The following is a 12924-nucleotide window of genomic DNA, read 5'->3' as shown; positions in this document are numbered from 1 at the left end:
CACAGCATCGTCACATGATGTATCACAACTTTTCCCCCCTTCGCTAAACCGGGCATGGCCATGGCCAGCATGTAATGCATCCAGCCTATAGGCCACAAATTTGACACTCCTGCCCTATACCATTTTAGTATATAATAAGTTTAGTTCTTTTGTTGCAACTCTTACTTACTTATGCCTATTCATCATTAGCTTAAACTCATAACATGGGTTGAGGAAATGCAATCCTCATATGATTCTTCTGAAAAATCTATCATATGGAATTACAAAGCAGGTCCAAGTTATCAAATAAGGTATTTGAGTGGAATTTAGGTGTGACTTATTTCAGGTGTAGTTACTGACTTACTTTGACTAACTGCATATACATATATATAGCTTAGTGCTGATTATCTGCATTACACCTTGACATTATAAATATTTATGTGCATTTCCCAAATTGAATCTCATATTTTTAATCATACAACCTCTTGAAACTAATTCATCAACCTAATTGAAATGGCTTATTCTGGGTTGTGCCCCATTGGGTTTTTCCATTCATGCATAACTCAGGAGTTTGAGTTTAATTAAATAAAATATTGATAAGTACTTTGCATTGAACTGCAGCAGTATATAATTGAAAGAAACGTGGAGAGCAACGTGGAAGGAAAAATATTTTACATAAATATTTTTTTAAACAACAAAGTATTAATCAAGAAGAAACTATACATTGATAAGTGCTTCGGGAATAATCAAGTGTCATTAAATGTTTTTGTAGAAGTATTTTCCCTTCCTCACCCTATAAGAGTTTAATTTCTATCATTTACAGTATTTGTCATCCATGATTTGTGATTGGCATTGATCCAGTATTGGGTCTCAGCTTCTTTTGCTTGTATCTAAATTGAAGGTCCTAGGTCAGAGTACTTTTGCTGACTTTGGGTTCTGTAGATTATCTAATCTACAGAACCCAGAGTTAGTAGAAGTACTCTGACCTAGAACCTTCACTTTTGAAGGTCATCTGCGAATCCATACTTGACCTGGAACAAAGTAGTTGTCTTTCAGACTCATCAGTGTTTCGGTGAGTCCAGATCTCCACATTTGCTCCCATGGAATGTGGTCTAAAAGAAAGAGTTTCAAATTTGATATAAGTCTCTTTTGCAAGTTCATCTTCCTTGATCAGTTTTGGTTTCCTGTGAAGCATTACAACTTTATACAGTAAGAAAAAAATGAGTGGTATTGCTATTGCACAGGCTACCCCACTAGCTACTAGCAAAATGGAAATAGGAGATTTGTCTTCCATATTAATTCCATCCGTGGAGAAAATGATGCATTGATCTTTAGTGGGAAGCATCTCTTTGGGGCAGACGCAGGCCATATATTTTGTGCTAGGCTCCAAACCATCTATTGTCACTTTGTTTTTTGTGGGATCTGGATTTAGTGACACCATCTCTTTTTCTCCATACTTGGAATACAGCACAGCCAAAGCAGAATTATTAGAGACATCAATCTTTTTCCACATTAAGGTCACTCTTTCACTGGTTTCAGGAATTACTCTTAGGTTTTTCAGAGTAACATTTTGTTCATCTGCTGACTCTACACTGAGTGATGTATCCAATTGCTTTTTCCTTCCATTAACAATTGTGTTCCTGTTCTTTTTGTCATCAGCCATGGGCTCGGGTTGTTTTGTGTCAGTTTCTCTTTTAGTTATGAATGTTTCAGTGGTGGCCATAGTTGTAGACGGAGAAGTGGTTGTGGATGTTATTGTAGAAGAAGAAAGGGTCACGTTGAAAAATTCTGGTTTGACATCTTCTTGGGTAGCATTTGCTTGCTCTGTTCCTGTCTTCTTGCCATATTTTGGGGAAGGTTCCGTTGTGGTAACAACACCAATAACAGTGAGAGTAACAAAAGCTTCTGACATTCCAGCAAAATTTTTGGCCTTGCATCTGTAGTCTCCTGCATCTTTGTAGGAAATGCCTGTCAGACTAATAATGGACCATCTTTCACCCTCTCCTGGACTTTCTTGAATAACTGGGAAAGAAAGAAATACAATATAAATGGCAGTCAAATATATATTATTTATAAATGAATGAATCTGAATACAAAGAAGCTATAGCATTAGATGGTTAGGGGGCAAAGATTTCAAATGAGAAGCATTATTTTTAGTTTGACTACAACAATTAGTCAAACAATCTGTTAAATATACCATTTGAAACAGTCTTACATTTATCTAGCACAATTAAATTGGCAAGTTTTAGAAAAAGCACTTCTCATTTTCTCTCAAAGATAGCAGTGCTTCTCTGATATTGCTGAGTTTTCAAGATTTATTTTTAATCTTGCCTTTTAAAAATATAATTCAAGGCAGCAGTCATATCTATTTGTCCTATTTAACTTACTTTCCCCACAACAAGAAGTCTGTGAGGTGGATAGGGCTCAGTGACAATAATTAGTCCAAGGTCACCTAATTGGCTTTTATGCCTAAAGGAAGCCTAGAACATACAACAGATAGGAACAAATTATATATTGTTTTTTTTTATTAGAATTCAGAGCAAAGAAGATACTCACTTGAAAATAAAAAATCCTCAACTCAGGAATTTGTTTAAGTACTAAAACTGAAGTTAGATCCTTCTATTAAAAATATCTTCTGGTTATCAGATGTTTTGCTAATTTACTGTACAAAATCATACTTTATAAAGTATAATTGAGGGAGATGGATGGTGAATAATTATTCCATTCGTACCTACTGTTAGCAAGTCAAAACCTTTTCCCAGTTTTTGCCAAAAATGCACAGCTCTATCAGCGCATCCAGATGCATCCCCTGTCCTGCACCTGGCAGTGCATCTCAGAATCAAAGCCCAAGGTTGTATAGAACAGGTGTCTCCAACGTTGGCAACTTTAAGACTTGTGGACTTCAACTCCCAGAATTCCTCAGCCAGCTTTGCTTTGCTGGCTGAGGAATTCTGGGAGTTGAAGTCCACAAGTCTTAAAGTTGCCAACGTTGGAGACCCCTGGTATAGAACTCCCAAGTAATCAACTAGAGGGCAGTGAATTATAGGACTCCTCTCTTTCTTTTGTTTGCTTTCTTTTATGTTGCTCATAAAAATAGGTTTCCCTCCCATTCATTGCAAATCATTATTTTCAGATCTAGCATGCCATGCATTAAGTTCAGACTTCATTTGGAAAAGAGCACTGTAAAACAAGAAGAAAGTTCCTTTTTTTTTTCTTTCTAAGAACTGGTTGAAGATAAAGCCAAAAAAAGGCTATTATACGCCTCTTTGAACATGAAAACCAATTTTAGAATTCTTTGTGAAATGTGATGTTATGTTGCAAGATTAAGCTAGAAGAAAAGGTAATAACACTATATACTTAGGGATGTATATCAGTCTGGATCCAGTCCTGCATTCCTATAAATTATTTCTTAAAAAATACAAGCATCTTCTATAGTTGTCCTTAGTATATCATTCTATACAGGATCTTCTCTACATGTATACATTTGGGAATGTAATTTCCACAAATAAAGACAGATATTTGCATATTTTTAAGAAGACAAATATTTTGTGGAAGGGAGTTTGAATACCCATCTGCCCCATGACAGATTTTATTTTCCCATCATGCCATGGTACTTGATAAGATCTATGTATGTCTCTATCTTTATCGCTATATATATAAAGAGAGAAGGGGGTGTTCTTTTATATCTCTAGAAGTAGAAAACATTTATTGCCAAAAATCAGTTTTATGAAGCAAATTGATAGAGCTGCAATTCAGCAGTGCAGATGGTACTACATAATTGAATTTTGAAAATGTAAATATATTGAAGGAAGAGATCAAAAATCAAAATCCTGAGGTCTAAGAGAATAACATCCAATCTTTAGGACCTTCTAGTTTAAGGTGACCAGACGTCCCGCTTTTGGCGGGACAGTCCCGATTTTTAGCAATTTGTCCCGCGTCCCGCGGCGTTTCAAAAAAGTCCCGATTTTTCATTCTGCCTCCTGAGTCCCGCTGCCTCTTGAGCCCCAACTGATGGCTAGAAGAAAAAAAAACTGTTTAAACTCTTGCCCGGGACTTCAAAGGTCCGCCCTACAGGCAATCAGTGTAAAGAGTTCCTGAAGCAGTTTTTTTTCCCCCTAGCTAAGCTGCAGAAACGAAACCGAAACCAGGATCTTTGGTGCAACGTGACAAAATGAGGCAGAGAGAGATTTATTTTTATTTTTATTTTTCCTCCCCAAAAAAGGTAGGTGAAAAACTGCAAACAATGGGAAATTTAGGAGGAGAGTTCAAGATTTTAAAACACAAAAGAAAAAAAAGCTGTATTTAACTAGGGAATTGTAATAATTGAGATACTATTAATTGTATATTGTGTTGAAAGCAGAAATGGTTAAGTTGTGGTTCAGAGGAATATATGGGAGAAATTATTTGGTTTATTATTATTGGTAAATATAATTAATTGATTTGTAAGAAATTGGATTGCATGGAAATAATTGGAATATTCATGTTCATATTGATTAATATACAAAAAGATAGTTTTATAACTAATTGATTTATATTAAAATGTTGAATTTGTATTAAACAACTGTATTACATAATTACATAATTAAACAATGTGAGGATGGATATAAAAATAGATGACAATGGGAAGGGGTATAATATAGAATAGAAGGGAAAAATTGAATTTGATTAAGATTAGAGATGAGGATGAAGGGTAATATTGTTTTTTTTAAAAAAATAGATGAATAAATATGGCAAAAAGGAAATATAGAAATTGTAAATTTAATTGAAATGACTAAACACTGTTTAAATTTGTGAACCAGCCAAATATTCTGTTCAAAGAAAATACATTGTATGTTTGTATATGTGTTTCTAATTATTGCTCTTTATTCATATTTGTTCTCTTTTATTCTTTAAAGTTTAACAATTCATTCTTTATCTTAATATCTTTATATTTGCTTGGGGTTGGCTTTCTTCCCTTTCATCTTTTTTATTGTACAGCAATCTTTCTCCTCAAACCTACCACCTCTCTCTTTTCTTTCCTTCTTACTTTCTCTTCCCCCCACCCTCTTTTTCTCCTCCCTACTTCCTCTTCCTTTCTCCTTCTCCTTCTCTCTTCCTCCCTCTCTTACCCTCACTCCTACTCTAATTTCCATTCCTTCATCCCTCTCTATTGCTGTATCCTTTAATGCATATGGACTACTCAGAGGGCTGAAAAAGTTATTTTTGACTGGTCCTCACACTTTTGACCAGTCCTCGAACTTACGACTGTCCTCACATTTTACATTTTTGCCCTATCTTGTCATCATGGTGAAGAGAAGCAGTTGTGAAATGAGTGACATGGTTGTTAAGAATGCTGCATGGGCATAAATGTGAGGATGGTCATAAGTGTGAGGACCAGTCAAAAGTGCGAGGACCTGTCAGAAATGACTTTTTTCAGCCCTCTGGTTAGTCCTTTTGTGCATATGGACTACTCGGAGGGCTGAAAAAGTTATTTTTGACTGGTCCTCGCACTTTTGACCAGTCCTCGAACTTATGACTGTCCTCACATTTTACGTTTTTGCCCTATCTTGTCACCATGGTGAAGAGAAGCAGTTGTGAAATGAGTGACATGGTTGTTAAGAATGCTGCATGGGCATAAATGTGAGGATGGTCATAAGTGTGAGGACCAGTCAAAAGTGCGAGGACCTGTCAGAAATCACTTTTTTCAGCCCTCTGGTTAGTCCTTTTGTGCATATGGACTACTCGGAGGGCTGAAAAAGTTATTTTTGACTGGTCCTCGCACTTTTGACCAGTCCTCGAACTTATGACTGTCCTCACATTTTACGTTTTTGCCCTATCTTGTCACCATGGTGAAGAGAAGCAGTTGTGAAATGAGTGACATGGTTGTTAAGAATGCTGCACGGGCATAAATGTGAGGATGGTCATAAGTGTGAGGACCAGTCAAAAGTGTGAGGACCTGTCAGAAATGACTTTTCAGCCCTCTGAGTAGTCCCTATACACATAGCCATGGCCACCCAGTCACATGACCAGCTAGCCACGCCCACCCAGTCACATGGCCTCTAAGCCACGCCCACACAATAAGCCACGCCCACAATGGTGTCCTTCTTACCAATGTTAAAATCTGTTCACCTTACCCTATACACATAGCCATGGCCACCCGGTCACATGACCAGCTAGCCACGCCCACCCAGTCACATGACCAGCTAGCCACGCCCATAAAATAAGGCACGCCCACAATGTCCCTCTTTACCAATGTTAAAATCTGGTCACCTTAGTTTAAATTTGTGAACCGGCCAAATACTCCTTTCAAAGAAAATAAATTGTATGTTTGTATGTGTGTTTCTAATTACTGCTATTTATTCATATTTGTTCTCTTTTATTCTTTAAAGTTTAACCATTCATTCTTTATCTTAATATCTTTATATTTGTTTGGGGTTGGCTTTCTTCCCTTTCATCTTTTTTATTGTACAGCAATCTTTCTCCTCAAACCTACCACCTCTCTCTTTTCTTTCCTTCTTACTTTCTCTTCCCCCCACCCTCTTCTTCTCCTCCCTACTTCCTCTTCCTTTCTCCTTCTCCTCCTCTCTTCCTTCCCCTCTTACCCTCACTCCTACTCTAATTTCCCTTCCCTTCCGTCATCCCTCTCTATTGCTGTATCCTTTTATGCATATGGACTACTCAGAGGGCTGAAAAAGTTATTTTTGACTGGTCCTCGCACTTTTGACCAGTCCTCGAACAACTGTCTTCACATTTTACGTTTTTTGCCCTATCTTATCACCATGGTGAAGAGAAGCAGTTGTGAAATGAGTGACATGGTTGTTAAGGATGCTGCATGGGCATAAATGTGAGGATGGTCATAAGTGTGAGGACCAGTCAAAAGTGCGAGGACCTGTCAGAAATGACTTTTTTCAGCCCTCTGGTTAGTCCTTTTGTGCATATGGACTACTCAGAGGGCTGAAAAAGTTATTTTTGATTGGTCCTCGCACTTTTGTCCAGTCCTCAAACTTACGACTGTCCTCACATTTTACATTTTTTGCCCAGTCTTATCACCATGGTGAAGAGAAGCAGTTGTGAAATGAGTGACATGGTTGTTAAGAATGCTGCATGGGCATAAATGTGAGGATGGTCATAAGTGTGAGGACCAGTCAAAAGTGCGAGGACCTGTCAGAAATGACTTTTTTCAGCCCTCTGAGTAGTCCCTATACACATAGCCATGGCCACCCGGTCACATGACCAGGTAGCCAAGGCCATCCAGTCACATGACCAGCTAGCCACGCCCACAAAATAAGCCACGCCCACAATGGTGTCCCTCTTTACCAATCTTAAAATCTGGTCACCTTATTCTAGTTATTAACAAGCAAGGACTGGCACACAATACAATGAGTTCTTCAACTAGAAGTCTTCACAGCAGGGGTGAAATCCAGCAGGTTCTGACAGGTTCTGGAGAACCGGTAGCGGAAATTTTGAGCCGTTTGGAGAACTGGCAAATACCACCTCTGGCTGGTATTTTGCAGTATCCTTTCCCTGCCAGACCCATCAAGCCACTCCCACCAAGCCACACCACACCTACCAAGCCATGCCCACAGAACCAGTAATAAAAAAAATTGGATTTCACCACTGCTTCTAAGGTCTATCAGAGATACTCCAGTGGATTCTTCCTTGAGCTGGAGTTGGACTACATTATTTCTATGCTCTCTTCCAGCTCTATGATTCTAGGAATGATCAAAATCCTTGTCACAAACATTCAATTCATTCTTGCTGCATTGACTAGCTTTAGTTTATTGGGTTTATTTTATCGATCAGACCATAGACCATATCAAAGTGAAGAGTTCCAAACACATTACTTGAGCAAAATGGTTCAGATGAGATTGGCATATGTGGGACTGATTGGGGTAGATTGTAGGGGTGATACTGAAATGTAATTTTATTTTATTTACCTATATATTAAATTATTGTATTTTATTCCACTCTCATTTTAAATTGTTTTTTATCAGATTTTAGTAATAATTTGTGTTTGGAACTCTGCACTTAGATATGGCTTATGGGCTAATCAATAAACTAAATCCATATAATTTGCATTGACTGAAAAATGTTTGGATCAATAGAGAACATTTACACTAGGCAAATAAGACCTAACTCCTATTTAGCTCAAGGTTGAACACAATTAATCTCACAAACCAATTCAAACATATAAGGTCCAATTCAATCAAAGTTATGATGATGTAAAGTCTGGCAAATTGGCCATACTGCAACTCAGGTTCATGGGTGGACCTGTAGAATAAAGGATGGTTGTATATTCTTATAAATTATATACATTTCTATTTTTATTTATGCTGCAGGACATTCCATGCTACTATTCTATTTTTTTTTTTAAATTATATCCTTGACAAAATTTCATATAGAAAATTATGTGGTTTGAAAATACATTCCGACTTGGCTTCTAGATTTTCATTAGAATATCACAGAGACTTCTTTTCAAATGTTTTTACTCAAGTGAAAATAAACTATTTGTTTTCTAAGGCTTTTTCAATTTCTGGAATTCAGTACAGTATATTGATTAAATATATATTTTTATTTCTATGAGTAAATTTAAAGCAGCTGACTTTTTCTTCATTTCAATTCATAAGCAGAAAAACTGAACTCCTCTCCTCTCAAACATTAATGAATCACTTTAGCACATCTTTAGCAGGTGGATTTTTAAACATACTATACCTGTATAGTTCACTGGTCTATTGTTAGCTCTAAGCCAGGTAAGTTGTGGTGTGGGATATCCAGTTGCATCACAGCGTAAAAGCACATTGCTTCCTAGAGGTGATGTAATCTTTGTAGCTGAAGTCATTACTGATGGCTTCAAACACTGTTCCAACTCTGCTCTTTGAAACAAGATCCCAGCCAAGCTTTCAGGTCCATTGCAAGCCACAAAAGGGTCCAGGAGTATAAGAGCACTATCTCCAGTTTTGGAAAATTCAATCAGCTTGGAAATACGACAATCACAATACCATGGATTGTCCTGCAGACCTTAACAGGGAAAAATGTCAGCAAATGTACACTTAGATTAGCATAGCATAAGAGAGTTGGATTTCCCTTCTCAGTTTCCAGCTTAAGGTAAATGATTTGGCGAACTATAGGACTAAAGTAGTACTGGTGGTGGGATTCATATTTTTTACTACCGGTTCTGTGGCCTTGGCTTGGCTTGGTGGGCGTGGCTTGGTGGGCGTGGCAGGGGAAGGATATTGTAAAATCTCCATTCCCACCCCACTCCAGGGCAAGGTTACTGCAAAATTCCCATTTCCTCCTGATCAGCTGGGACTCGGAAGGCAGAGAATAGATGGGGCGGAACCAGTCAGAGGTGGTATTTTCCTGTTCTCCAAACTACTCAAAATTTCCACTACTGGTTCTCCAGAACTGGTCAGAACCTGCTGAATACCACCTCTGAGTAGTCATCTATTTCCCTCTGATTTTATTTATTTTTTATTTATTTTATTTCAAATTTATATACCGCACCTTCTCCCAAGGGACTCAGGGCGGTGTACAGCCAGATAAAAACATACAATACAAACATTAAGAACAATTAAAAGAATATATATTAATTTGGCCCCAGTTTAAAATGACAAACCAATTAAAAATTTAAAATTTAAAAATATGTTAAGCCAGCCCGGCTTGATGAAAAAAGAAAATTTTAAGGGCACGGCGGAAGGCACCAAGGTCATTAGATAAATCTAATGTTAGAATATTTATTCAAGATTTATGCAACTTAAATTGCAAGCAGCCAGCCTTTTCTGTTGTGATTGTTGAAACATGAGGAGCTAAGAAAAAAAAATCTAGCTTATTATTTTTTCAACATAAACAGCACCCTGGCCTGAACTATTTTTTTGGTTACCTATGATGTCCTTGAAAGTCTTTTCCAAAAACGTGTGTGTATAGAAGATAGATAGATAGATAGATAGATAGATAGATAGATAGATAGATAGACAGATACACACACACGAGTGACAAGCAAGAAATATTAAGATTATGATATTCAACTGTTTTTTTAAAAAAACTACCGTGTTTCCCTGAAAATAAGACCTTATTATATATATCTTATATTATATATAAGACCTTATCTTATATTTTTTTTGAACCCTGAAATAAGCGCTTGGCCTTATTGCCATGTGCTCAAAAGCCCGATTGGGCTTATTATCAGGGGATGTCTTATTTGGGGGGAAACAGGGTAGAAAAACATACTTGTACAATTACAAAATTAATCTTATAGAGGCGCTCTACTACAAGCAAAGATTGTGAAAATGAAATAATGCATGGCTGTATTGTCAGCAGGCATGAAAATGGAAATTTTATATTAGGAGATGTTGTCAATTACTATGTTTCAAATTAATTTTTAATTTTAAAAATTAAAAATTTATTCAGTCTATGGTGGAATAAATGTTCTTCCTCCCTAGTTGAATTCAGCAGTAATTCCTTACCAGCTGTTAAGGATAACATATCCTAAAGCACATGTCTACTGAGAAGACTAGTCCAGTCTTGAATATACCAATTCAGCACATTAAATTCTGTGCCACTAGGAAATGTGGCAGACTGCACTTAACTTGCTGAAACTTTCAACAAACCAATGTGCAGATCAAAATGGTTTAACTGATTTTGTTACTGAATGTCTACAGAACAATGAAATGCCAAACTCAGTTGTAACAATTGCACATCCGGGCCATCAACAGAACATTTTTTTCAATATGAAAATAGTTGGTCAGCTACTGTGAAACTGATTGACCACAGTATTTGAGTTCATACTATGGACTAATTCTGAATTCTCTCAGAAGACACAATTCAAAGAAAGAAATCAAATTGTTCATGCTTACCTAATATGACCCTGATCACCAGGGAATCTGTATTTCTGGGTATTTTTGTTTCAGAAAAAGGAAGCCAGATATCCATGAGGTCTGAGGGCAAGGATGTTAGTTTGTTACTAGATATATCTAAATAAGTGAGATTTCTCAGGTATTTGCCGGCCTCAATTGGAATACTGGTCATTTTGTTATTGTGTAAATCCAGAGTTCGTAGATTGGGCATCTCAGTCAATGACTCCCAAGGGAAACGCAACAACAAGTTGCCATCCAGACGCAATTCATGTAGCTGCTTTAAATTATAAAAGCTTCTGCTATCAATGTTGGTGATAGAATTGTAAGTAAGCCATAGATATTTGAGGTCCACCAGGTAATAAAAAGCATCTGCTGGAACTTTTCTTATGACTGTCTTTTCTACCCGGAGTTTTACAGAGTCCACAGGAATATTGAGAGGGATTTCAAACATATCAGGATCATTACAAAGCACAGATCTAATAAAAAACAAAGAGAAGCTGCTAAGGTCATATAGATTTTCACAATGTATTTTAAAAAATAAACTGAGGTCCTACTGACAAATCAATCCAGCTGTGTCCATTATGGCTCTTTTGGATAAATCTTCTTTCAAAGAATGAGGAATGGTGGAAAAGTATGTCCAAAGAAGTTATATCATGGAAAGCAATTGATTTGTCTACTGAATTTTGTTCTGTAACACAATACTTCTAAAAGTGTTGCTTCTTTTCAGTAGCAGGAATAAAGTATCATCCGCATCAAACACCTTTCATGCATCCGTATATAATTTATCTGAAATGTATGGTTAATAACTGGGGCCTTAAATTATTAAGAAAATAAATGCACATGTGATTGTACCACTTCAGGATTAAGTATAGTGAAATAAGATATGACAGCCTGAACATAGAAGTGACAGAATAAAGGACAATCCCCAAATTAATGTAGGCTTAAAATACACTTCACACAGATATTATTACATTTAATTATTCCTAAACTCTCCTTCAAAGAACTCAGGATGGCATTCCAATATCTTTCCCTCTCCTGGCACATTTTATCATTACAGCCCTGTAAACAAATGAAATCGATAGAAATGATTATCTCTAAGTCATCAAAGGAATTATCTCCTCACTCCTAATCTGAGATCTCTTCTGTCAAACAGAAAACGCAACATTTTTGTAAAATACTTTTGTTGTTGTTTTATAAAGGAGATTCCTTCATTATATTACTTTAAAATGTAGCATATGTTAAAACTTATTTTCATTTTAAATTAGATGAGCATATAACACCAGTGCTATGAAGAAATTTGCTTATTGTCTCTCATATTGGGCACGTGAAGGAATTAATAAAGTTTATAAGATTATTGCCCTATTCTTTTGAATCATTTTGTTTATTATCCTGCTATTTTTTTAATCAAGATAAGGTTCAATTTCCACATAATGCAGATACAGCATTGAAACCTTCCCCTTGATTGGATGACATTGGGTAGCCAGTGTGCTTACTTCTCTCTACAAAAGAAAATAAAGCAATTTTTCATAAGATAGAGCAGAAAACTGAATCCTTTTACACAATATTTTTGCATATAGTGTAATGGAAGGATGGGTTTTTTGCATCTAGGTAACACAGTTTCATTATAACATTAAATGTACAGACTAGATAAGATAAGGAATCTCACTTTTAATGAACTGGGTACGTTGCTGTAAGTAGATGCTAAGTACGGAGTAACTACTATGCCCAATTTGGTTAGAATTTCAATTCCCGTCACTCCATTTTCTGTGTGCATATGTGTATTTGTACCTCTAGCTGATTAGTTTCTGCTTAACATCCAATTTGATGGGATACATAATCCATGATTATATCAGATTTTGAAACAGTCTTCCAAAAATACAAATCTATCCTTAAAATCTCATTAACATTTTTTGTTGTTATTTGATACGGATAGGAATCTTACAAGTATAACACCTACTTGAAAAGTCAAAGAAAAAAAAATACCTTGTTCTGGTTCCATCACTCATGCCATGATAAATGCAGCTGCATTGAGAAGGGCAGAAACTATCCACTTCTTCCAAAATGCTGATCATGACACAAACAGCAGCAAACAGATGCATGGTTTCTTTCCAAG

At 36.5% G+C, this 12924-nt stretch overlaps 1 protein-coding gene across 1 annotated transcript; it reads right to left on the bottom strand.

Annotated features, from left to right (window-relative positions):
* Window positions 1-663: 663 nt before the first annotated feature.
* On the bottom strand, window positions 664-12910 carry LRIT3 (leucine rich repeat, Ig-like and transmembrane domains 3). Its single transcript, XM_034442177.2, has 4 exons — window positions 12795-12910; window positions 10812-11287; window positions 8671-8976; window positions 664-2001 (listed from the first exon to the last, which is right to left on the bottom strand). Exons 1-4 carry the CDS (start codon window positions 12908-12910, stop codon window positions 947-949), a joined length of 1953 nt encoding a protein of 650 aa, XP_034298068.2. The 3' UTR covers window positions 664-946.
* Window positions 12911-12924: the final 14 nt, after the last annotated feature.

The sequence above is a fragment of the Pantherophis guttatus genome, chromosome 8 (assembly GCF_059756535.1).
Source record: "Pantherophis guttatus breed Tessera chromosome 8, ASM5975653v1, whole genome shotgun sequence".
Taxonomy (NCBI): domain Eukaryota; kingdom Metazoa; phylum Chordata; class Lepidosauria; order Squamata; family Colubridae; genus Pantherophis; species Pantherophis guttatus.
Note: the sequence above shows the minus strand (reverse complement) of the source record. Positions and strands in the feature narration are given on the sequence as shown.

Excerpts from the sequence above, each read along its gene's own strand:
- LRIT3 (XM_034442177.2), bottom strand. The coding sequence starts at position 12,910 with ATGCATCTGTTTGCTGCTGTTTGTGTCATGATCAGCATTTTGGAAGAA. Across the intron at positions 8,977-10,811 it reads GGTGATCAGGGTCATATTAG|GTCTGCAGGACAATCCATGG; the intron begins GTAAGCATGAAC and ends TTCCCTGTTAAG. Across the intron at positions 2,002-8,670 it reads TAGACCAGTGAACTATACAG|TTATTCAAGAAAGTCCAGGA; the intron begins GTATAGTATGTT and ends TTTCTTTCCCAG.